Raw genomic sequence first — 27,957 nt, forward strand, 5'->3', positions numbered from 1 at the left:
TGGAATGAAGTATACCAAATTCCAATGCCCTAGCAAACCCTTTCTAGGATATGTACTTCCAAAGACACTCTATCCTATTTCCTTAAGGGTTGCACAGGGATGTTTAATGTAGCCTTGTCTGTGCCAGTAGGAAGTTGAAGTCAGCCTAAGCATGTAACCCTATGGGAGTGGATAAATATTGTGGAATTACACTATGTAATGTTAAATAGCACTCAGAAGATGAATTCGATGAATATGCAGAAAATGAATAGATTTTAGAAATTGTGTTTAGGGCTAGAAAAAGAAATTTTAAGTTTGTTAAAAAATATGTACAAATATAAACCACCACTAAATAGTTTAAAGGATACATACATATTTAGGAAATACAGAAATTAGTTTGAAGGTTAGTGTTTTACTTCTAGCAGTTCTAGCAAACTGCCAGATCCCCAAGTAAAAATTATAGGTGGTGTGGAGATCAAATAACAAAAATGGTTAAAACACTACATGTCTTTTATGGTATGTGTATATTGGTGAATTTTAAATTTATATTTCAATTTTTATATACATATATATGTATTTTCAGTTAAGATTGAGAAAGCTAAACTTTTTATGGATTGGTCATTAACATACTAGTGGGTATATCTATTCCTCTTTACCTAACAAAATAAAATAATTCATGTGTAACTTATTTCTATTTCAGATTCTGATCAAGAATCCAATGTTTGTGTACCTGTCTCTGTCCAGAGCTTCAGAATCTTTAGTTATGATTGGAGCATCTGAATTTTTGCCTATATACATAGAAAATCAGTTTCTATTAACACCCAGTGAAGCAACTACACTTGCAGGTAGACATTTCCACTCGTATTCATTATGAAATTTTTATGTAAAGTTTTCTTATATGTATTTATGAACTATTTCAAATAAGCAGAAAGTAGAAGGAGTAGTAGCATTTGCTTAAACTTAAAATATCTAAATACTGCTTTTTGAAATTTTTAAAATATGAGCACTTTACCATCATTGCATCAATAGTTTTTAACACATAAAACTTTGTAAGACTTCTGTACCTCTTCTTTATCCCATTTCTCTCCCTCCCTCCCCATAGGTAACAACTCTTCTAAAGTTAGAGTTCATCCTTCTCTCACATTTATATATTTTTACCTCTGATGTACCTATCTGCATACAATCTGTTTCTAAAATTCATATATCATTTTGTATGTACTCTTCTGTTACTTTCATCTGAAATTATGTTCATCGATTCATGCTGATCTCTATTCAGTGTATTTTAACAGTGCTGTGGGATTCTATTTTATGAATACTGTTTATTTATCCATATCATATAAAAGGATATGAAGTTGCCCCCAACTTTTTCACTTTTCCAAACAGTGCAGTAACAAATAAACTTGTACATGTCTCCTTGTGCACATTTGTAAAAGTTGATCTATATTTAGACATTGAAGAGGCATTGCTATTGTGTACATCAGTTTTACTAGATACTGAGAATTGGCTGTCCAAAAGAGGTTGCAAATGGAATTAAATGTTTTAAGGTTCCAGCATTAATGGAAAGATGGTAAATGTGATCATTTATTTTATGCTATAAAAAGTCAGAGATGCATACTGTAACTTGCAGGTAACCAGTAAAAGAATACTAAAAAGAACAGTAAATGAGTATATTTATTTGAAAATTTTTACTAATAATTTAAAAAAATAAGAAAGGAAAAAAAAGAAGGAACATAAAACATGTGGGCCAAATAAAAAACGAATGTTAAGGTGCGCAAAAACATTGACTATCAGCCTATTATTGAGTAGATTTTGTGATAAAGAGCACACCACTGTCAGACTGCACATAGTCCAAAAGCCAAACATGACACAGTTTCAGGGGCCATGACAGATTTTTCCACAGGTATACCACATTGTTTGACACTCTGATTAATTAATAGAGATAGGGACTAAACCCATTCAATTTGTTTCATAGAGTATTTAATTAAGGCTCATATCAACAGGACTCCAAAGAACAGGATAAGGCCACTTGCAGTATTGGCCTAATCATGCTGGCAAATTCCTGGACCAAGCCAGCTGAACAAATTTCTTGACCCTCAGGGTCTACCTTAGAAAGCAAGATGGCTTTCTCCTAAAGTTTCCGTATTGACCTTTCCACTTAGCCTGAGGTATTAATCCAAGCATAACAGAATGCATTAGCAATTGCATATATATTCTACCCTGGCCTGCAAGGATGAAGTTTTGGGCAATTCTGTCATCCATAACAATGCTGATCAGTGACTGAGGCTGACCAGAGTGCTTTCCAGGGATGAGGTGTCATTGATTATTTCAACTAAAATTAGGGACAAATTTTGTACCACCTTTTCTAGTTGGATTACTCTTAGAGTAATAAAGATAACTGCCCTCAGGGTACATATAAATAATGTATCAGTAGTCCCTCTGGAAATCTTCCCTGAGTAACCAAAAGTAAGTACATTTAAAAGAGATTTCCACTGTCTTCTGAGGGCTCTGTGATACTGGTGGTGTTTCTTTAATCATTTGAAGATCTCTTGTGACCCACCTCCATGGCTTGAACACACCAATCCCAGTTGACAAGTAAGGCTTGTCAAATGGTTAGTGGTGAGTCTGTTTTGGTTCATCTCAAAATGAGAATATCAGTCCACAGAATCACAAAGTCTCTGTGGGTCCGAGCTTTGGTTGTGACAAGGGGTCAGTAGTAAGCTAAGAGTTGCTTTTAAATGTACCTGTTTCAGGGAGTCGGTGAGTCCTATACAAGCAACGATGCTTCTGAGTGGGGACTTCCTCCCTTCTCCATAGGCTCCAGCAAACAAAATCATCAGTCATGGAGCCTTGTAGCTCAAATAGGTCATTAGGTTTGTGGTACCTCAAAGTAGGGAGCATACCACAGCTTGCGGATTAGCATCCAGTGTAGGCCTGTGGGTTAGCTGGTATACAAGACCAAAGAGAATGCCCTAGTGAATCGGCTACTCTCTCTAATACTCAAGAATCCAAAGTGATGCTAGGCTGGCTTTTGGTTGGGGGAAGGGAGACAATTTTTCCCTAACCTCCAGAGTGATAGAGCATTGTGATTTTGTCTGCAGAATCCCCCCAAAACTAGATAGGCAGACTTCTGGATTTTGTTAGGGTTGGTCAGTCACCCTTGCTGGTGATGGTGTGCTAGTACCAGAGTCAGAGCCATTGAGTCAGGCTTCTGACCCTACAGCCAACTGAATAACATCTATCACTGAAAGCTTTGGGCATCATAGTGTAGTGGTAGTCACAATAAATCCTGACCTGCCCCCTTGTAGTAAATAGAAGAGGAATTTAGGTACTCCTCAGGGAATACTGCAAATGTATATTTGTGGCCTTGTAGCATGAATGAGAATTAGTCTTTTTCTTTGGGTGCTAGAGGGATGCAAAAGAAGACTTCAGCAATGTCCAAGACAGTGTATCCAGTGCCATCGGTCTGTGCCAAAAATTTAGTTACATCACAATGTGTGGAACATCCAGGGCTATAGGAACAATGGAATTCAATTGGTGGTTAATCCACTGTAAACCTCAAGCCCCTGGTAACTTTTTTCACTGAACATAAGGTCTGTTGAATTGAGATACTACAATTCTTACTACTTCTGCTTCATGTGAGTCCATAATGAGAGTTGGGACTTTCCTTTTTCCTTCTGAGATTCTATGTTGTTCCTGTTGGACCATACTTGAGGAGCAAGGGTAACAATTTATGTGTTCCAGTATCACTTTTGGAGTTTAGAGCATATACAGTACAAGCCTAAAATAGGTAAAAAATAATTACCTATTTTATATTTTGAAATTGGAGCCACAGCATTAGTATAGTGAAGCCACAACAAAAGTGCTCTAAAAGGGGGTCTATCTTGCTTATCCAAGCATGTTCACTATAGAAATATCTTAGAAAATATGAAACAAAAAGCAGTCAGTACTTCTACTTGTAGGATATACAGCATCAGAGGGTAGTGGAGAATTGTTGCCCAATAAATAGAGTAGTAGTTATAGTACATTTAAATAAAGACAAATCTTGACCTCTACCTCACTACATACATAGATACCAATTCTAGCTGGATTGCAGATCTCAATGTGTATGGTAAAACAATAAAACTTTTTAGAATAAGGCATACGAAAATATCTTCATGGCTTGGAGAAGACAAAGATTTATTAAACAGTACACAAATTACATAGCCATAAAGAAAAAAAATGTGCTATTACATTAAAATTAAGAACTTCTGTTCATCAGATGTCAGCATGAAGAGTGAAAATGCGTGCAAAACAACCTTTTCAATAGAAATATTCTACAAAGTGTTTGTGTCCAGAATATGTAAAAAATCTGACAATAATAAAAGGCAGATAATCCAGTAAAGATGGACAAAAGACTTGAACAGACATTATATAAAAGATGATATCAATTGGCCAATATTCATGTGAAAATGTGCTCACCTTCAGTAGTTTTTCAGGGAAATGCCTATTAAAATCACAATGCAATACTATTACCCATTCACCAGAATTGCTAAAATGAAAAAGAAAGATATATGTTGGCAATGGATGTGGAGCAATTGACATTTTATCCACTACTGGTGAGAATGTAAATTGGTTTATCATTTTATAAATCTGTTTGGCAGTATCATAAAAATCTGAACCTATACATATCCCCTGACCCAGGAACTCAACTCCTAGTTATATACCCAACATAAGTTCTCTTAAGAATATACCCAACAGAATGCAAACATTTACAAAAGGACATATACATGAATTTTAAAAGTAGCAGCACAATTTGCATCACAGTGAATAAATAAGTTGTGTTGTATGCATGTAGTAGAATGCTATACAGCAATGAGAAGGCATGAACTATTGTTACATACAAAAACATGGGTGGATTTTTCAAATATCATGTCCAATAAAAGAAGCCATAATGTATGCATACTTTATGATTCATATTTTATAAAATCCTATAAGTGCACAAAAGAGCCTCTGGCCTTCTGGTAATGTTTGATTTTTTTACCTGGGTGTGGTTACATAGTTATGTTCACTTTGAAAATTCATCAAATGTGTAATATTGATTTGTATATTTTTCTGTACACCAATAAAGTATTTACATAAGAAGTTGATTGGAAGTTCTGTGCTTTGCAGTTGAATTTTCAACTGTTTTGTGTCCTTTTAGGGTAGTCTTTCAAGGACCCAGCTATTTAATTTTTGAACTCCCAGTGTCCAGTATTTTCTTATTGCCTAGGGCAATAAGCCTGACAGCCAGTACTTTCTCAGCTGAGTTGTGTTCTCAGCTTTCTGCTCACAGATGTAATTGGTTTTCTTAACTCTATAGTTGTTGGGTTCAAACTGAATAAACCTAGGGTTCTCTGGCATTGTGGGTAGGGATAGGAATTGGGGATCAAACATTTTATATAGACGGCCATCAAATCCTCTTGTTTTTTAAGTCTACCTCACTCTTGCTTTCAGTCATACCTACTGCCCTTAATTTCTGAGATTATGAGGTAAAATGTGGTTTACTTCTTCTTGACTTCTTAACTGCAGCCTTGTTGCTCACCCTCTGATTCACTTCCAATTCCCACAATTTTCTTAATAAACATTGCCACTACACTATTTGTACTTTTTTTGCTTTCTAATAAATGAATTTGTCTGTAAATTGTACCTTTTAACAAATACTCATATAATGTTTGCTATGTGACTATACACTGTTCTAAGCACTTAAATATTAACTCATTTAGTTCTCCTAACAAGTTATAATGGAGGTATCATTAGTTATAGATTTTCTTTAGTAGCATCTCATACATTTAGATGTAATTTGTATTATTGTTCAGTTCTAAGCATTTTTAATTCTCATCAGCATATTTTTACTTAAGCCATGAATTATTGAAAAGAGATTTTTAGTTTGTAGAAATAGGCTCTTCTCTTTTGAAATAACTGCTTGTTCAAATCAATTAATACTTTCCATATCTTTAATAGTGTTGTAAGCTAGGTCTCTGTGTCTGAGAAAGCTGAGTTAGAACACTTTGTTTATAGATTTTTAATTTTCTTGAAATCTAGGCAGTGTTTGCATAATTTATTTTATGCATTGTCATTAGGTGTATACATGTTCATGATCTACATTTTCATGGTACATATTTTTTCACTGCTTTATTTTCAAGCTTTCCTTTTTTAAAAATATCAAATTTGATACTCTATCTTTTTAATAGTTGTTTTGTCCATTTATCATTATTGTAAATTCTGACATATTTAAGTAATTTTTAACTTTTTAATTGTACATTTTGTTTATTACACTTCTCTTTTGCTTCTTTTTTTCCCCCCACTATTCTGTCCTCTGTCAATGGACTCATTTTTTAATTCATTTTATCCCCCTCAGTTGGTTTAGGAAATTTTCACTACTCACTTGCAGTTTACTAACCCCACTCCTCAAGATCGTGTATGTGTGTTTGGCCTAGGTTATTAATTTTATCTTTTTAAAAAATTAGCTATAATTATAATTCTTTTGCAAGTTACAGGCTCTCTGGCAGCTTTTACAATTTACACTTTAATCTTGATGTTATGAAGTTTCCTTACCTTACTACCTTATGTGATTTAATATTTATTTATTTTTACTCTTTCTCAGTAATTGGAGTGCACTTTTATTCCCAGGACTAATATTTCTTTAATTATTGAAATTTCTCATTCTTAGCTACAAATTTTCAAATGTTGTTCCTCCGGTATGCCTTTTATTGTATTTCTCACAACTGCTGTAAAACATCTTGTGGAGCCTCTTATTCTAGGTCCTTTAGGCCTATAGCTTCAGCCCCACTCGCAAATTTGTATTTCTCTTAGGGTTCAGGGTTTGTTGAGGTATTTATTAATATCATGCTTTTAAGTTTTGTCTCGGTCTCTTAGTTAAATCTATGTTTGCTATATGTTTAGAGCAGAGGGGATTACCTCAAAGTATGAATTTTCTGTACTGTCTTTAGCTGACTATTTTTAACTGTGTTTTCTCTTCCTCCTTTCTTTTAGGACTTGTTTTAATTCCAGGAGGTGCTCTTGGCCAGATTCTGGGAGGTATCATTATTTCCAAGTTACAAATGTCTTGTAAAGGCCTTATGAGATTTGTAATTGTTACATCTGCTGTAACACTTGTACTGCTTGCATTTGTAATTTTTGTACGCTGTGATTCAATACCATTTGCTGGGATCACTGAAGATTATGGCGGGTAAATATAATTTTATATATATGAGATTTTTACATCTAATCCCAACAATATATTTCTTAGTCGATTAATAATTATTTATCCAGTAAGCCTAATATGCTCATATCATTCTTGGCATTATTGAACATGTAAAAGAAACATAAAGCATAGTTTCACCTTTCACATTAAGGGCAGAAATATCATAATGATAGCTTGTAGTATGACTGCTTATGCATTCATATAGTCTAAAGAAAAAAAACATATTGAAATGAATCAGAACCCATAAGTAGAAATCTGTATTAAAGTGAGTAGCAACTAGGAGACCATACTAACTGTCTGTAAAAAGCCAGTCTTACCTTTGTTTTTGAATTGGTATGTCTGCCTTCTTATCAAAGAATGGAACTGAAGACATCTGAAAATATGCATGAGTAATGTCTCCTTTAGGTTAAACATGCAAAAATTCAAAGAACTGGGCAGAGATTGATGTTAAAGAAGAGAAACAGAACTGGAATTGGAAACCAAAGGACTAAGCAAGTAAAATAAGTAAAGAAAACAAGACTTACACTTGAGCTAAAATGAAGTGGCTTATGGCAGACCAATGCTCCCACTAAGAACACCTAGAAAATCTGAATAACGTTTTAAAAATGTGTTTAAGGGCATAAGACAGTTGTTTCGGCAACTAGGAATTTAAAGACCAAAATCCTGGAGAAAGGCAAACCTTGTGAGGAGAAGCAAACTTCTGCAGTTGCATTTTACCCTGAGTATATTTACTATTTCTGGACATTGGCAAGAAGCTGGCACTTCTGGCAAAGTGTCTGGGCAAAAAGCATCTAGTAAGATGACAAAAACCTTTACAGACAAGCAAAACTAAGGGAATTCAGCACAACCAAACCAGCTTTACAACACATGTAAAGGAACTACTCTAGGCATGAAACACAAGAGAAGGAAAAGACCTACAATAACAAACCCAAAACAATTAAGAAAATGGTAATAGGAACATACATTTCGATAATTACCTTAAATGTAAATGGATGAAATGCTCCAAGCAGACATAGACTGGCTGAATGGATACAAAAACAAGACCCGTATATATGCCGTTTACAAGAGACCCACTTCAGACCTAGGGACACATACAGACTGAAAGTGAGGGGATGAAAAAAAGATACTCCATACAAATGGAAATCAAAAGAAAGCTGGAGTAGCAATTCTCATGTCAGATGAAATGGAGTTTAAAACAAAGACTATTACAAGAGACAAAGAAGGCCACTACATAATGATCAAGGGATCAATCCAAGAAGAAGATATAGCAACTGTAAACATTTATGCACCCAACATGGGAGCACCTCAATACATAAGGCAAATTCTAACAGCCATAAAAGGAGAAATCAACAGTAACACAATCATAGTAGGGGACTTTAACACCCCATTTTCACCAATGGACAGATCGTCCAAAATGAAAATGAATAAGGAAACACAAGGTTTAAATGACACATTAAACAAAATGAACTGAACTGATATTTATAGGACATCCTATCCAAAAACAACAAAATACACTTTCTTCTCAAGTGCTCATGGAACATTCTCCAGGAGAGATCAATTCTTGGGTCACAAATCAAGCCTTGGTAAATTTAAGAAAATCAAAATCGTATCAAGTATCTTTTCTGACCACAACACTATGAGACTAGATATAAATTACAAGAAAAAATCTGTAAAAAATACAAACACCTGGAGGCTAAACAATACACTACTTAATAACCAAGAGATCACTGAAGAAATCAAAGAGGAAATAAAAAAATACCTCGAAACAAATGACAATGAAAACATGATGACCCAAAACCTATGGGATGAGGCAATAGCAGTTCTAAGAGGGAAGTTTATAACAATACAATCCTACCTTAAGAAACAAGAAACATCTCAAATAAACAATCTAACCTTACACCTAAAGCAATTAGAGAAAGAAGAACAAAAACACTCCAAAGTTAGCAGAAGGAAAGAAGTCATAAAGATCAGATCAGAAATAAATGAAAAAGAAATGAAGGAAATGATAGCAAAGATCCATAAAACTAAAAGTTGGTTCTTTGAGAAGATAAACAAAATTGACAAACCATTAGCCAGACTCATCAAGAAAAGAAGGGAGAAGACTCAAATCAATAGGATTAGAAATGGAAAAGGGGAAGTAACAACAGACACTGCAGAAATACAAAGGATCATGAGAGATTACTACAAGCAACTCTATGCCAATAAAATGGACAACCTAGAAGAAATGGACAAATTTTTAGAGAAGCATAACCTTCCAAGACTGAACCAGGAAGAAATAGAAAATATGAACGGACCAATTACAAGCACTGAAATTGAAACTGTGATTAAAAATCTTCCAACAAACAAAAGCCCAGGACCAGATGGCTTCACAGGCGAATTTTATCAAACATTTAGAGAAGATCTAACAGCTATCCTTCAAAAACTCTTCCAAAATATAGCAGAGGGAGGAACACACCCAAACTCATTCTACGAGGCCACCATCACCCTGATACCAAAACCAGACAAAGATGTCACAAAGAAAACTACAGGCCAATATCACTGATGAACATAGATGCAAAAATTCTCAACAAAATACTAGCAAACAGAATCCAACAGCACATTAAAAGGATCATACACCATGATCAAGTGGGGTTTATCCCAAGATAAAAGAATGAAATTAGAACACTCCCTAACACCACACACAAAGATAAACTCAACATGTATTAAAGACCTAAATATAAGGCCAGACACTATCAAACTGTTAGAGGAAAATATAGGCAGAACACTCTATGACATAAATCACAGCAAGGTTGTTTTTGACCCAGCTCCTAGAGAAATGGAAATAAAAACAAAAATAAACAAATGGGACCTAATGAAACTTAAAAGCTTTTGCACAGCAAAGGAAAGCATAAACAAGACAAAAAGACAACCCTCAAAATGGGAGAAAATATTTGCAAATGAAGCAACTGACAAATGATTAATCTCCCTAATTTACAAGCAGCTCATGCTGCTCAATATCAAAAAAGCAAACAACCCAATCCAAAAATGGGTAGAACACCTAAATAGGCATTTCTCCAAAGAAGATGTACAGATTGTCAAAAAACACATGAAAGAATGCTCAACGTCATTAATCATTAGAGAAATGCAAATCAAAACTACAATGCGATATCATCTTACACCGGTCAGAATGGCCATCATCAAAAAATCTACAAACAGTAAATTCTGGAGAGGGTGTGGGGAAAAGGGAACACTCTTGCACTGTTGGTGGGAATGTAAATTGATACAGCCACTATGGAGAACAGTATGGATGTTCCTTAAAAAACTAAACACAGAACTACCGTACAACCCAGCAATCCCACTTCTGGACATATACCCTGAGAAATCCATAATTCAAAGAGTTATGCACCACAATGTTCACTGCAGCACTATTTACAATAGCCAGGACATGGAAGCAACCTAAGTGTCCATTGACAGATGAATGGATAAAGAATATGTGGCACATATAAGCAATGGATTATTACTCAGCCATAAAAAGAAATGAAACTGAGTTATTTGTAGTGTGGTGGATGGACCTAGAATCTATCATACAGAGTGAAGTAAGTCAGAAAGAGAAAAACAAATACCGTAATGCTAACACATATATATGGAATCTAAAAAAAATAAAAATAAAGAACGTTATGAAGAACCAGGACAGGAATAAAGACACAGACGTAGAGAGTGCACTTGAGGACACGGGGAGGGAGAAGGGTAAGCTGGGACGAAGTGAGAGAGTGGCATGGACATATATACACTACCAAATATAAAATAGATAGCTGATGGGAAGCAGGCACATAGCACAGGGAGATTATCTCAGTGCTTTGTGACCACCTAGAGGGGTGGGATAGGGAGGTTGGGAGGGAGACGCAAGAGGGAGGAAATATGGAGATATATGTATATGTATAGCTGATTGACTTTGTTATAAAGCAGAAACTAACACACCATTGTAAAGCAATTATACTCCAATAAAGATGTTAAAATCAACCAACCAACCAACTAACTAACTCATAGAAAAAGAGATCAGGTTTGTGGTTAACAAAGGCAGAGGGTTAAGGGATCGGGAATTGAATGAAGGCAGTCAAAATGCACAAACTACCAGTTATAAGGTAAATAAGTACTAGGGAAGTAATGTACAACATGACAAATATAATTAATACTGCTGTATGTCATATATGAAAGTTGTTAAGAGGGTAAATTCTAAGAGTTTCATTACAAGGAGAAAATTTTTTCGCTTTAATTTTGTATTGATATGAGATGATGGATGTTCACTAAACATTGTGGTAATCATTTCATGATGTATGTAAGTCTAATAATTATGCTGTACATCTTAAACTTATACAGTGCTGTATCAATTATATCTCAGTAAATTCTGGAAAAAACTTAAAAAAATGTTAACAATACTATCAAACAGAAAGAAATACTGTAGAAGAAAAGATCGATATATAAGACTCTATGGCATTTATATACTACCTACACACAAGTTGAAATTGATATTAAACAATACCATTAACAAAAGTATCAAGAAAAAGAAATTCTTTTTTTTTTTTAAGTATTATTTATTTATTTTTGGCTGTGTTGGGTCTTCGTTTCTGTGCGTGGGCTTTCTCTAGTTGCAGCGAGCGGGGGCCACTCTTCATCGCAGTGCACGGGCCTCTCACTGTCGCAGCCCCTCTTGTTGCGGAGCACAAGCTCCAGACGCGCAGGCTCAGTAGTTGTGGCTCACGGGCCTAGTTGCTCCACGGCATGTGGGATCTTCCCAGACCAGGGCTCGAACCCGTGTCCCCTGCATTGGCAGGCAGATTCTCAACCACTGCGCCACCAGGGAAGGCCAGGAAAAAGAAATTCTTAAGGATAAATATGATAAAGATGTAAAAGCCCTATGCACTGATTTCTGTAAAACATTGCTGACAGTAATTAAAGACCTAAATTTTTAAATGAAGAGATATCCCGTATTTGTGGGTTACAAAACTCAGTATCTTTAAGATGTTAATCCTCCCCAAATTGATGTATGTATTTGATATAATCACAATCAAAATCCCAGCAAGCTTTCTTTTTTAGGTATTGGAAAAATGACTTTTAAATTCATATAGTTATGCAAAGGATCTAGAAAAACCACAAACAATTCTAAAGAACAAAGGTGGAGGACTAACGCTATTTGATTTCAAGACTTATTATAAAGCTATAATAATCAAGAAAGTAGTATTGGAGTAAATATAGACCAATAAGTCAGTGGAACAGAATGGAGAGTCCAAAAATAAGCACACACATATATAGATAATTGATTTTTGATAGGGTGCATATGCAATTTAGCAGAGAACATACAGTCATTTTAACAAATGATGCTGGAACAATTAGATATCTATATTTAAACAAACTTTGATCCATATCTTATACCATATGATTAATTAATTCAAAATGGATTGTAGATGTAATTGTGAAATATAAAATTCCAGGAATATGAGGAAAATTTATGTGAAGTTGGGTTCAGCGAAGATTTCTTAGTTATGACACCAAATATGTGATACATAAAGAAATATATTGATAAATTGGTCTTCATTAAAATAAAAAGCATCTGCTCTTTGAAAGATCCCATTAAGGTAATGCAGAAACAAGCCATAGACTGTGAGAAGATATTTGAAAATCATATATCTAACAAAGAACTTGGTTTCTAGAACATATAAAGAACTTGCAATGCTTAGTAATATCCACAAAAATGGGCAAAAGATTTAAACAGATATTTAACCAAATAATAGATACAGATGGAAAATAAGCACATGGAAAGATGTCCAGCATCAGTCATTAGGGAAAAACATATTAAAAACCACAATATGAAGTTACTGTATCCTTGTTAGAATGTCTAAAATTAAAAAGACTGACTATTCCAAGTGTTGACAAGGAATATAGAAAGCAATTGAAATCTTACACACTGCTTGTGAGAATGCAAAATAGCACAATCACTTTGGAAAACTCTTTGACAGTTTCTTTTTTTTTTTTTTTTTTTTTTTTTTTTTACCATTTATATTATTTTTTTTTTTGCCTTATAACAAATTTAATCAGTTATACATATACATATGTTTCCATATCCCCTCCCTTTTGCGTCTCCGTCCCACCCTCCCTATCCCACCCCTCCAGGCGGTCACAAAGCACCAAGCTGATCTCCCTGTGCTATGCGGCTGCTTCCCACTAGCTATCTACCTTACGTTTGGTAGTGTATATATGTCCATGCCGCTCTTTCACTTTGTCACAGCTTACCCTTCCCCCTCCCCATATCCTCAAGTCCATTCTCTAGTAGGTCTGTGTCTTTATTCCTGTCTTACCCCTATGTTCTTCATTACATTTTTTTTTCTTAAATTCCATATATATGTGTTAGCATACAGTATTTGTCTTTCTCTTTCTGACTTACTTCACTCTGTATGACAGACTCTAGGTCTATCCACCTCATTACAAATAGCTCAATTTCATTTCTTTTTATGGCTGAGTAATATTCCATTGTATATATGTGCCACATCTTCTTTATCCATTCATCCGATGATGGACACTTAGGTTGTTTCCATCTCCGGGCTATTGTAAATAGGGCTGCTATGAACATTTTGGTACATGTCTCTTTTTGAATTATGGTTTTCTCGGGGTATATGCCCAGTAGTGGGATTGCTGGGTCATATGGTAGTTCTATTTGTAGTTTTTTAAGGAACCTCCATACCGTTCTCCATAGCGGCTGTACCAATTCACATTCCCACCAGCAGTGCAAGAGTGTTCCCTTTTTTCCACACCCTCTCCAGCATTTATTGTTTCTAGATTTTTTGATGATAGCCATTCTGACTGGTGTGAGATGATATCTCATTGTAGTTTTGATTTGCATTTCTCTAATGAGTAAAGATGTTGAGCATCCTTTCATGTGTTTGTTGGCAGTCTGTATATCTTCTGTGGAGAAATGTCTGTTTAGGTCTTCTGCCCATTTTTGGATTGGGTTGTTTGTTTTTTTGTTATTGAGCTGCATGAGCTGCTTATAAATTTTGGAGATTAATCCTTTGTCAGTTGCTTCATTTGGAAATATTTTCTCCCATTCTGAGGGTTGTCTTTTGGTCTTGTTTATGGTTTCCTTTGCTGTGCAAAAGCTTTTAAGTTTCATTAGGTCCCATGTGTTTATTTTTGTCTTTATTTCCATTTCTCTAGGAGGTGGGTCAAAAAGGATCTTGCTGTGATTTATGTCATACAGTGTTCTGCCTATGTTTTCCTCTAAGAGTTTGATAGTGTCTGGCCTTACATTTAGGTCTTTAATCCATTTTGAGCTTATTTTGGTGTATGGTGTTAGGGAGTGATCTAATCTCATACTTTTACATGTCCCTATCCAGTTTTCCCAGCACCACTTATTGAAGAGACTGTCCTTTCTCCACTGTACATTCCTGCCTCCTTTATCAAAGATAAGGTGACCATATGTCCGTGGGTTTAACTCTGGGCTTTCTATCCTGTTCCATTGATCTATCTTTCTGTTTTTGTGCCAGTACCATACTGTCTTGATTACTGTAGCTTTGTAGTATAGTCTGAAGTCAGGGAGCCTAATTCCTCCAGCTCCATTTTTCGTTCTCAAGATTGCTTTGGCTATTCGGGGTCTTTTGTGTTTCCATACAAATTGTGAAATTTTTTGTTCTAGTTCTGTGAAAAATGCCAGTGGTAGTTTGATAGGGATTGCATTGAATCTGTAGATTGCTTTGGGTAGTAGAGTCATTTTCACAATGTTGATTCTTCCAATCCAAGAACATGGTACATCTCTCCATCTATTTGTATCATCTTTAATTTCTTTCATCAGTGTCTTATAATTTTCTGCATACAGGTCTTCTGTCTCCTTAGGTAGGTTTATTCCTAGATATTTTATTCTTTTTGTTGCAATGGTAAATGGGAGTGTTTCCTTGATTTCACTTTCAGATTTTTCATCATTAGTATATAGGAATGCCAGAGATTTCTGTGCATTAATTTTGTATCCTGCAACTTGACCAAATTCATTGATTAACTCTAGTAGTTTTCTGGTAGCATCTTTAGGATTCTCTATGTATAGTATCATGTCATCTGCAAACAGTGACAGCTTTACTTCTTCTTTTCCGATTTGGATTCCTTTTATTTCCTTTTCTTCTCTGATTGCTGTGGCTAAAACTTCCAAAACTAGGTTGAATAAGAGTGGTGAGAGTGGGCAACCTTGTCTTGTTCCTGATCTTAGTGGAAATGGTTTCAGTTTTTCACCATTGAGGACGATGCTGGCTGTGGGTTTGTCATATATGGCCTTTATTATGTTGAGGAAAGTTCCCTCTATGCCTACTTTCTGCAGGGTTTTTATCATAAATGGGTGTTGAATTTTGTCGAAAGCTTTCTCTGCATCTATTGAGATGATCATATGGTTTTTCTCCTTCAATTTGTTAATATGGTGTATCACGTTGATTGATTTGCGTATATTGAAGAATCCTTGCATTCCTGGAATAAACCCCACTTGATCATGGTGTATGATCCTTTTAATGTGCTGTTGGATTCTGTTTGCTAGTATTTTGTTGAGGATTTTTGCATCTATGTTCATCAGTGATATTGGCCTGTAGTTTTCTTTCTTTGTGACATCCTTGTCTGGTTTTGGTATCAAGGTGATGGTGGCCTCGTAGAATGAGTTTGGGAGTGTTCCTCCCTCTGCTATATTTTGGAAGAGTTTCAGAAGGATAGGTGTTAGCTCTTCTCTAAATGCTTGATAGAATTCGCCTGTGAAGCCATCTGGTCCTGGGCTTTTGTTTGTTGGAAGATTTTTTATCACAGTTTCAATTTCAGTGCTTGTGATTGGTCTGTTCATATTTTCTATTTCTTCCTGATTCAGTCTTGGCAGGTTGTGCATTTCTAAGAATTTGTCCATTTCTTCCAGGTTGTCCATTTTATTGGCATAGAGTTGCTTATAGTAATCTCTCATGATCTTTTGTATTTCTGCAGTGTCAGTTGTTACTTCTCCTTTTTCATTTCTAATTCTATTGATTTCAGTCTTCTCCCTTTTTTTCTTGATGAGTCTGGCTAATGGTTTATCAATTTTGTTTATCTTCTCAAAGAACCAGCTTTTAGTTTTATTGATCTTTGCTATCGTTTCCTTCATTTCTTTTTCATTTATTTCTGATCTGATTTTTATGATTTCTTTCCTTCTGCTAACTTTGGGATGTTTTTGTTCTTCTTTCTCTAATTGCTTTAGGTGCAAGGTTAGGTTGTTTATTCGAGATGTTTCCTGTTTCTTAAGGTGGGATTGTATTGCTATAAACTTCCCTCTTAGAACTGCTTTTGCTGCATCCCATAGGTTTTGGGTCGTCGTGTCTCCATTGTCATTTGTTTCTAGGTAGTTTTTAATTTCCTCTTTGATTTCTTCAGTGATCACTTCGTTATTAAGTAGTGTATTGTTTAGCCTCCATGTGTTTGTATTTTTTACAGCTCTTTTCCTGTAATTGATATCTAGTCTCATAGCATTGTGGTCGGAAAAGATACTTGATACAATTTCAATTTTCTTAAATTTACCAAGGCTTGATTTGTGACCCAAGATATGATCTATCCTGGAGAATGTTCCATGAGCACTTGAGAAAAATGTGTATTCTGTTGTTTTTGGATGGAATGTCCTATAAATATCAATTAAGTCCATCTTGTTTAATGTATCATTTAAAGCTTGTGTTTCCTTATTTATTTTCATTTTGGATGATCTGTCCATTGGTGAAAGTGGGGTGTTAAAGTCCCCTACTATGAGTGTGTTACTGTCGATTTCTCCTTTTATGGCTGTTAGTATTTGCCTTATGTATTGAGGTGCTCCTATGTTGGGTGCATAAATATTTACAATTGTTATATCTTCTTCTTGGATCGATCCCTTGATCATTATGTAGTGTCCTTCTTTGTCTCTTCTAGTAGTCTTTACTTTAAAGTCTATTTTGTCTGATATGAGAATTGCTACTCCAGCTTTCTTTTGGTTTCCATTTGCATGGAATATCTTTTTCCATCCCCTTACTTTCAGTCTGTATGTGTCTCTAGGTCTGAAGTGGGTCTCTTGTAGACAGCATATATATGGGTCTTGTTTTTGTATCCATTCAGCCACTCTGTGTCTTTTGGTGGGAGCATTTAGTCCATTTACATTTAAGGTAATTATTGATATGTATGTTCCTGTTCCCATTTTCTTAATTGTTTTGGGTTCGTTATTGTAGGTCTTTTCCTTCTGTTGTGTTTCTTGCCTAGAGAAGTTCCTTTAGCATTTGTTGTAAAGCTGGTTTGGTGGTGCTGAACTCTCTCAGCTTTTGCTTGTCTGTAAACGTTTTAATTTCTCCATCAAATCTGAATGAGATCCTTGCTGGGTAGAGTAATCTTGGTTGCAGGTTTTTCTCCTTCATCACTTTAATTATGTCCTGCCACTCCCTTCTGGCTTGTAGAGTTTCTGCTGAGAGATCAGCTGTTATCCTGATGGGGATTCCCTTGTGTGTTATTTGTTGTTTTTGCCTTGCTGCTTTTAATATGATTTCTTTGTGTTTAATTTGTGACAGTTTGATTAATATGTGTCTTGGCGTATTTCTCCTTGGATTTATTCTGTATGGGACTCTCTGTGCCTCCTGGACTTGATTAACTATTTCCTTTCCCATATTAGGGAAGTTTTCAACTATAATCTCTTCAAATATTTTCTCAGTCCCTTTCTTTTTCTCTTCTTCTTCTGGAACCCCTATAATTCGAATGTTGGTGCGTTTAATGTTGTCCCAGAGGTCTCTGAGACTGTCCTCTGTTCTTTTCATTCTTTTTTCTTTATTTTGCTCTGCAGCAGTGATTTCCACTATTTTATCTTCCACCTCACTTATCCGTTCTTCTGCCTCAGTTATTCTGCTATTGATCCCATCTAGAGTATTTTTTATTTCATGTATTGTGTTTTTAATCGATGCTTGATTCATCTTTAGTTCTTCTAGGTCCTTGTTAACTGTTTCTTGCATTTTGTCTATTCTATTTCCAAGATTTTGGATCTGGGAAATAGAATCTTGGATCATCTTTACCATCATTATTCTGAATTCTTTTTCAGGTAGACTGCCTATTACCTCTTCATTTGTTAGATCTGGTGGGTTTTTATCTTGCTCCTTCTCCTGCTGTGTGTTTTTCTGTCTTCTCATTTTGCTTATGTTACTGTGTTTGGGGTCTCCTTTTTGCAGGCTGCAGGTTCGTAGTTCCTGTTGTTTTTGGTGTCTGTCCCCAGTGGCTAAGGTTGGTTTAGTGGGTTGTGTAGGCTTCCTGGTGGAGGGGACTAGTGCCTGTGTTCTGGTGGATGAGGCTGGATCTTGTCTTTCTGGTGGGCAGGTCCACGTCTGGTGGTGTGTTTTGGGGTGTCTGCAGACTTTTTATGAGTTTAGGCCACCTCTCTGCTAATGGGTGGCGTTGTGTTCCTGTCTTGCTAGTTTTTTGGCTTAGGGTGTCCAGCACTGTAGCTTGTTGGTCGTTGAGTGAAGCTGGGTGCTGGTGTTGAGATGGAGATCTCTGGAAGATTTTTGCCGTTTGATATTATGTGGAGCTGGGAGGTCTCTTGTGGACCAGTGTCCTGAAGTTGGCTCTCCCACCTCAGAGGCACAGCACTGACTCCGGGCTCCTCAATTTGGGATGATGTGTTGTCTATTCATGTATTCCACAGATGCAGGGTACATCAAGTTGATTGTGGAGCTTTAATCCGCTGCTTCTGAGGCTGCTGGGAGAGGTTTCCCTTTCTCTTCTTTGTTCTCACAGCTCCTGGGTCTCAGCTTTGGATTTGGCCCCGCCTCTGCGTGTAGGTCGCCGGAGGGCGTCTGTTCTTCGCTCAGGCAGGACAGGGTTAAAGGAGCAGCCTCTTCGGGGACTCTGGCTCACTCAGGCCGGGCGGGAGGGAGGGGCCCGGAGTGCGGGGCGAGCCTGCAGCGGCAAAGGTCGGCGTGACGTTGCACCAGCCCGAGGCGCGCCGTGCGTTCTCCCAGGGAAGCCGCCCCTGGATCCCGGGACCCCGGCGGTGGCGGGCTGCACAGGCTCCCGGAAGGGCGGTGTGGACAGTGACCTGCGCTCGCACACAGGCTTCTTGGCGGCGGCAGCAGCAGCCCCAGCGTCTCACACCCGTCTCTGGGCTCCGCGCTTTCAGTCGCGACTCGCGCCCGTCTGTGGAGCCCCTTTAAGCAGCGCTCTTAATCCCCTCTCCTCGCGCACCAGGAAACCAAGAGGGAAGAAAAAGTCTCTTGCCTCTTCGGCAGCTCCAGAGAGTTTTCCCGGACTCCCTCCCGGCTAGCTGTGGCACATTAGCCCCCTTCAGGCTGAGTTCTCGCCGCCAGCCCCAGTCCTCTCCCTGCGCTCTGACCGAAGCCCGAGCCTCAGCTTCCAGCGCTGCGCGCCCCGGCGGGCGAGCAGACAAGCCTCTCGGGCTGGTGAGTGCCGCTCGGCACCGATCCTCTGTGTGGGGATCTCTCCGCTTTGCCCTACCCAGGTATGTGGGGAGTTTCTTGCCTTTGGGGAGGTCTGGGGTCTTCTGCCAGCGTTCAGTAGGTGTTCTGTAGGAGTTGTTCCACGTGTAGCTGTATTTCTGGTGTATCCGTGGGGAGGAAGGTGATCTCCGCGTCTTACTCTTCCGCCATCTTACCCCGACAGTTTCTTAAAAGCTAAATGAACACCTACCATATGATCCAAACATTCTACTCCTTAATATTTATCCAAGAGACATGGAAGCATATGACCATACAAAGACCATGTAAAGACCAGCTGCATGAAAGAAGCCAGACAAAGAAAGTGCACCTAGTGCACTATGAAATTCCAACTAATGAACAGTTTCAGAAAGTAGATCAGCAGGTGCCATTGGGTGGAGGAATTACAAAGGAGAACGAGGGAACTATTGGGGGTGATGATTATGTTTGTTAACATGATTGCAGTGATGGTTTCACAAGTGTATGCAGATTGTATGCTTTAAAAATGTACAGTGCATTGTATATCTGTTGTACCTAAATCTGTTAAAATTATTTAAATAATCATATTTTATTGATCTCATTGATATCTTTGTGTATACATTAATAAGGATAATACAGTTGTATTATAATTACATTCAATCTCTTCTTTTACAGAACAGGGCAGTTGGGAAACCTGACAGCTCCTTGCAATTCTCATTGTAAATGTTCATCTTCATTTTATTCTGCTACATGTGGAAGAAATGATATTGGATATTTTTCTCCTTGCTTTGCAGGTTGTACATATTCTAAAACATTAAAGAATCACAAGGTAATTATCTTTTTCTCTGCTTCTTCCTCTCCATTAAGAAGTGCAACTTATAGATGATGTTTATATTTTACTCCTGCTCTCTATAAAATCCTTTCCCCTTCTTATTTTCCCTTTCTTAAATTTTTCTTAAATTATGGCTTCATGTGATCACAATACATAGGACTTGTGAGAATTGGGAGTGAAGTAGGGACCCAGGTTTTAAAAATTCCGTGTTTCTCTCTCCTCTCTCTTTGTCTAGTCTTTGCGAGGGGAAGAGAGCAACAAAGAAGATATTTCCTGACCCATGGGCATTATGTCATCTTCCTTAGCAGGCAATAAAGTACTTTATTAGTACTTTATTTATTAGTATGTACATAACAATATTCTTCCTGTTACACAGATCATTTTATTATAGTATATTAGCATGCCTGACCAACTTTAGTTCCTCATTGTCGTATTTTCACTGGCCTACTATTTAACAATATATCTTCAGTTTTTAATTGAATATTAATATTAAAAGGATTATATACCCTTTAAAAAATCTTTCTTCTTAAATGTTTAAAATGATTCTTTAAAAATTTTAAATTTAAAATGGTTATTTATATGTATTATATATTTTAAAAACTATTACATGTTTTAAATGATTTATATATTTTAAAATATATTTAAAATGATATTTAAAATCTTTAAAATATATTACTGTGGGAAGCTTTAAATGTAATAGAAAACCAAAATGAACTCCCATATGTTAGTTACCCATCCTCAACAATTTATTAACTTATGGAAGATCTTAATTTACACTCCTGTTTACTTCCTCTCCTCCATTTTATTTTGACAAGTAAATGATTTTTTAAATCTCATGTTGTCACCACAGAATAAAGCAGAAATGCTTGACCTTGGGGTTTTGATCCATGGGATATTCAAGAGCTAAAAATGCCAGCCACTATATAGCTCCAACCCATCTTTCTTTTTCTGGGGAATCCCTTTTAGGGATTTGTTTCTATTTCATAAAAATCTTTATAATTTCCTTTCATTTCTCCAAGGAATAATTAATAATGAATAATGAAATAATTCACAAAATAGTGACTCAAACTGTGTGATAACATTTGATGCTGAATAAAAATTGAAAGAATAAAATATTTTTGACAAAAATTAGATCTGTTATGAATTACCCAGGACAATTAGCCTTGAAAGAAATAATGGCTCTGAAGGAAAACTGACAATAGCAGAAGTTATGATTAATACAATTTGATACAGATGAAACCAATTAATGGATAAAATATACATTAATTTCAAATGGGAAAGAACTGATGCCAGTAAAAATAATTTTAACAAAATGAAAATAAGAGAAATACCATATACAAAAAATTATTGTGTCTAAATTGTGTTAATGGAATTCCCTCTGGAAAATTTTTTTCAGTGAAAATATGTCAACTTTGAAATAATTCGGATTAAATGTTCGTATTCAAAATATAAGGGTCAAATGTATTAGAATTGAGTGCTCTTCAATTACACTTATGCAAAAGTTTACAAGAGGAGTGGTAGGAAATACTACACCTTTGAAGATTTCTAAGTTTCTATAGAAAATCACAGCTTTACCAAAACTGAAAATAGATATCTGCTCTTCATGTTGATAATATTCCAAGTGTTTTGCCTCATTGAGACCCACATATTCTTATCCATGCTATCAAGATCTTCAAATTTCCTTATATAGATACGAAAGAAATCTTGGGATTTTCTTCATGATCTTCTCACTGGGACTAGCTCTTTTCAGCAGCTGATATGGCTTTCAGTATAAAATAGCAGTATCAGGGGTCTTCTTCCAGAGACTGCTGTAGTCCAACAGGAGCCTCATTCTACATATCTATAGAGAAGGGAAGTCAGTCTCGTCCAAAGTATTAAGGATTACAAGAAGCCAGGCTTCAGGATCTCTTCCAGTTGAAACATCCCTAGAATATTTTAACTTCATTTACTGATTTCCAACCTTTGTGTTATTTTTGTCATATATTTTATTTCTCCATATATTTTAAAGGACACATACTGTTATTGTTGTTTTTTTGTACAGTCAATATGCACTTATATTTACCCACTTCCTTGCATTTCCATGTTTTCATATGAGATTTTTTTTTTCCTTAAGAACCATATTTCACTCTCATTTCTGAAAAGAAAAACTGTTTTCACTTGGTATGGAATTCTGTATTGGCAGTGATGCCCGCCCACCACCCCACCCCCTGACCGTGCCCCAGCATTTGAAAGATGTCATTATATTGTCTTTATGTCTGTGGCTGCTTAGCTGCTTTTAAGATTTTCTCTTTGTTTTTGACTTTTAGCAATTTTACTTTGATATGCCTGGATGTGGTTTTCATTATATTTATTTTGCTAGAGTTTCACAGAATATCTTTAGTCCGTGGATTTATGTCTATCAGTTGGAAAATTCTCAGCTATTATTTCTCCCTCACTTTCTCCTCTTTTATTGGTTGTGGAGGATGCACCATATATTAGTTTAATATTGCTGCATAACAAATTACTACAGCCTTAGTGTCTTTAAATAATACCCATTTATTAGCTCACAGGTCAGAAGTCCAGATATGGCATTGCTGGTTCCTCTGCTCAGAGTCTCACAGACTGAAATCAGGGTGTTGGCTGAAATACATTCCTTTCTGGAGGCTCTGGGAAAAAATCTACTCCCAAGGTCATTCAGATTTTGGGCCAAATTCAGTTCCATTGGGCTGTAAAAAATGAAGCCCCTATTTCCTTGGTAGCTGTCTGCTGAGGGCCAATTTTAGCTCTTTAGAGGCCACCCCCATTCTTTGCCACATGACTCCTTCCATCTTCAAAGCCAGCAACAGAATCTCCCTTATGACACATGCTTTGAATCTTTGACTTCAGGAAAAGCTCAGTTCCTTTTATATATTATCTAATTAGGTGAAGTTTACCTCTGTTTCTTAAAGTCAGCTATGCCATGTAACATAACTTAGTAAGGGGATTAAAATCCACCAATTCACATCAATCTAGGGATTATGCAGGTTTATAAAATAACAGGATGGGAATCTTAGGTGCCATCTTAGTATTCTGCCTAACAGCAGACTACAAATAGACCTCTCTACTGTATCCCATACTCTTTTGCTCTTTTCTCTATTTTCCATCTCCTTTTATCTGTTTGTTTAAATGTAGATATTTTCTGTTGACCTGTCTTCCACTTACTATTTCTGTATTCTGCCATGTCTGCTTTGTTGTCAAACCCATTACTGAGGTTGTAAGTTTACTCATTGTATTTTTCCGTTCTAACTTTATGTTTCTGTAGAATCCAAGTCCCTGGTGAAATTCCACATCATTTAAGATAGTTTATCCATTTACCCTCTATTTTCTGGAAAATATTAATCATAACTATTTAAAGTTCTTGCTATTAAGTCTACTATCTGTAGCAGTCTACTTATATTTGTTCTTTTCCTAATTTTAAGGCAATTATTCTTGTCATTTTGCATACCTTGTAATAATATATGAAATCCTGAACATTATATATGAAAAATATATCTTAATATAATTATACAGTTGTCTATTTCTCTCTTTATTTTGACTTCCTGTATTTTAGACCCTCTTATTGTGTGCATACACATTAATAATTGTCACAGCTTCTTGATGAATTGTTCCTTTCATCTTTACAAAATGTCCCTTTCTATCTCGGCAGTACTGTTTGTCTTGAAGTCTGTTTTATATATTAAACAGTTACTGTAAGCTTTCTTGCTGTTTTCATGGTTTATCTTACTTCTATCATTTTATTTTCCAACTATTCATGTCTTTATGTTTAAAGTTGTCTCCTGTAGCCAAGGTATAATATGCTTTTGCTTTTTCCTCAATTCTGTTAATGTCTGTCTTTCAATTGTAGTTTTTAGACAACTGACATTTATTATAATTATTGATATGGTAGACTTAGATCTATCTTCTTCTTTTATTATTTGAATTGAATATATTTTACTATTTCATTTTAATATAATTTTTCCCATTTTGGTTGTATCTCTTTGGATATAACTCTACAGTTCTTCAGCCCTTCCAGAGCCTAATATCTTGTGATTCTACCATCTGTTCACTAAACTTTCTTCACATTTTCACTTTTCCCCTTAGTCATCTTAGGCTCTATGGTCTGCAATTATTTATTGTACTGGATATCTTTTTTCTGACCTCCAGATCCACTTTTCACCTTCTCTACCCTCCTCACTGTTCCAAGAGACCAAACTATAGGATGAGAGTTCTATTATCATATATAATCTATTATCATATAGACTATGATAATAAGGAGTCTTGATAGAAAGTCAGAAAGATGGGGGGAAAAAGTGAAGTCGTTGTGTTTATTTTCTTGGTTCCCTCTCTGAGCCATGGACTGACTGCCTCCCTTGCCTGCAAGTCTTAATTTCTTTCAGGGAGGCCTTCTCCATATGATTTTCTCCTTCTGGTAACCATTCTTACCCTAGGACCCTTCAAATCTACTTTCAAAATGCATACTAGATCTGACTATCTTCATCATTTTCTCTGATACCCGGGCCCCAGTCACCAATGACTTGCATCTTACTTCAAGAGCTTTTTAACTGTTTTCTCTGCTTTTACCCTTGCTTCCACAGTTCAGTAGCCTCAATATAGCAGCTAGAGTGATCTTTTTAAAAATGTCATTTATACATCTATCCCTCTAATGGTTGGTTTCACATTACTAAGAATAAAAACTGAAGTTCTTAAATTGCTCTTGCAATTACCTACCAGTTTCTATATAAATCCTTCCCTCATTGCTCCAATTTTATCTTCTCTTAGTTTCCCTCATGTTCACTCTGATTCAACCAAATTTTTCTCCTTGCTTTTCTTTGAATTTGTCAAGCAAGCTCCAGTCCCAAGGCTTTTCAATTTCTGTTTTGTTTTTCCCACCTGGAATATACTTCTTTCAGGTAACCACATGGCTCACTCCCTTACCTTCTTTGAATCTCTGCTCAAATATCACTGTATCATTGTAGCATTACCTGATCATGCTAAATTCACCCCTATAATCCCTGTTTTTTTTTCCTTACTTTACTTTTTCCTCCATAGTATTCGTCACCATGTGCTCCATTAAAGGTTCTTTTTTTTAAAAAAATTGCCTATCTCATGCAAGTAAAAAATTTCCTACATGAGGGCAGGGATTTCTATTGTATTGTTTACTATGTTTTCACAATACCTAGAATGATGTTTGGCACATAAGCATTATAAAAAAAATATGGTAGAATGAATGATTTGCTATTTAGATATTTCTATTTTTCTTTACTATATCCAGTAACCACTTAGCAGCTCCCCTAAACAACGGACATGGTTTTTGTACCATCATTTTCTGAATCACCCAGGTTCAAGCCATCTTTATTTCCTCTTATTCCTTCACTGGTAACTTAGTTTAATATTTCTACTGAATTTTTAAAATTATTATTATTATTTAATTTAGAATCTTTTCAATAGATTAACAAATTGCTAACTGGTCTCTGTATCTCCAACTCTGTTTAGTTCTTCTTAGAAAATATCACCTATTCATCTTCCTTGAGTTATCAATAATAATATAACAACCCCAAGTTTTCATTCATTCCCATTAGGGACTACATTATGACTTATATTGGCTTTAGGCACTTTTGCCTTTTTAAACCCCTTCCTTCACTTAAAAAAAGAAAGAGAGAGAGAGAGAGAGATTGATTTAATGTACAACTGCTTTGGCGTAAAGACAAATATGATCCAGGCTAGATGCATTATAATATATTCATTATTATGATATTTATTTTTTCTCTGATTTTAAAAGACACTAAAATTAAAACCTTTTTTTTTGGTTCTGAAAGTATTGTGGGTCCTAGGTACACTGTGCCTACTCTGCCTGATAGATAACAGCCCTGTCATCATCATATACAAAATAAAGTCTTGCCTTTGCAGCATAGTTCTAAAACTGTCTATGATTGGGTAACTCTCCGGATTTCAAATCCCAGCTAAAATTCCACTTTATTCATTACATTTTCCATATTTGTCCTTAATCTATATCTCTCTCCAACAATTATTTGTACAATTAAATGTAAATATTTTTAGTGAAATTTCTTAAATTAATAGAATTTTTCCTAAGTAACTATAATTATATATAAACATACACAATTCTTTGTTAGGTAAAATACCTTGATCTTATTTATCATTAGTGGTTCATTTGTAAGTTATGAATGGCAGATTTATATAAGGATATTTACTAATAAAACTGCCTAGTCTCCCTGCAGTTATTGATTTAATTTTTATTTTACAATTATAAGAGTTTTTGTCTTATGACTATATTTCTAAAAGATTGTTTCCTGTCTTCATTTTCATAGACATATTACAATTGTTCTTGCATTAAGGAAGGATTAACAACCTCAGATAATCAAGGTGATTTTATCGACGCTAGACATGGGACATGTGATTCAAAGTGCTATAAATTACCTTTGTTCATTGCTTTTATCTTTTCTACAATTGTATTTTCTGCTTTTGCTGGTATACCAAGCATCCTGACCATCCTTCGGTATGTATATGTTATTCATAATCATTATTCATTTAATATATATGAAAGACAAGTTTAGGAAGGTTTTAGAATATTGTAGTAAATGATTTATGCTTTTGTTTCAAGGTAACAACTGCTAGAGGGGAAAATTGTTATATTTTCAAAATTCATGTATATGCTTAATTCTCTATTTTAACTAAGTTATTTGCATAAAGTATGTATATAGATAACACATTTAGTTTAACTTAAAACTAAATTTATTTACTTAATTTAACAACCTGGAAAATTCATAAATATAGGAAAAATCTTAATTATAACACATATGATTACAATGTTGATTCATTGGTTATAGAAATTTATTGACTATTTACTTCTATATTAGCCAGTTTGACTATGAGAAAACATCAGTGTCATCAACAAAGGAACATAATAACTTCTAGAATTTTGGAATTTTAATACATAAGTTTATTACTATTCTAAATTAAACCAACATTTGTTATTCATTTGTTCTTCCTGAATATATGAAATATATTTAACATTTGTTTTTATCATAGTAGCAGAATAATTGGTCATTATTTTCAAATTATTTTTTTCAAAAGGCTAACATAAACCTTTAGGTCATGAGGAGCAATTTGTTGTCCCCTAGGAAAACAGACTAAAAAACATGAATAAATATATGCAAAAAAAATTTGAGTTGGGCACATATGGTCCCTGACTTCAATGAACTTGCAGTTTAGGTGGGAGACAAAACTTTAACATATCAATACAGTGAAGCAGGTTTTTACTTATTCACCTAGATCTGGCACTGAAACTACAAAAACTAATAAAATATGGACCTTGCCTTCAAGCTGCTTAGAGTTTACTAGGGGGAGAAAAACACATAAAAAGGAGTGCCGGGAGGGCTTCCCTGGTGGCGCAGTGGTTGAGAGTCCGCCTGCCGATGCAGGGGACACAGGTTCGTGCCCCGGTCCGGGAAGATCCCACATGCCGTGGAGCGGCTAGG

The 27,957-nt window shown here is 35.7% G+C and overlaps 1 protein-coding gene across 1 annotated transcript in view; it reads left to right on the top strand.

The window, feature by feature from the left end:
- The window catches only part of SLCO6A1 (solute carrier organic anion transporter family member 6A1), a gene marked incomplete at both ends in the record, with an annotated part of 203,002 nt that overhangs the window by 158,333 nt on the left and 16,712 nt on the right, over positions 1–27,957 (top strand). Inside the window, 4 exons of the mRNA XM_082623305.1 lie at positions 680–824; positions 6,991–7,186; positions 20,308–20,461; positions 26,788–26,975. Coding sequence (XP_082479431.1) covers positions 680–824; positions 6,991–7,186; positions 20,308–20,461; positions 26,788–26,975 — 683 coding nt within the window. The remainder of the gene's footprint in view (positions 1–679; positions 825–6,990; positions 7,187–20,307; positions 20,462–26,787; positions 26,976–27,957) is intronic.

The sequence above is a fragment of the Mesoplodon mirus genome (genome assembly GCF_964341445.2).
Source record: "Mesoplodon mirus genome assembly, chromosome: 5".
Classification (NCBI taxonomy): Eukaryota; Metazoa; Chordata; class Mammalia; order Artiodactyla; family Ziphiidae; genus Mesoplodon; species Mesoplodon mirus.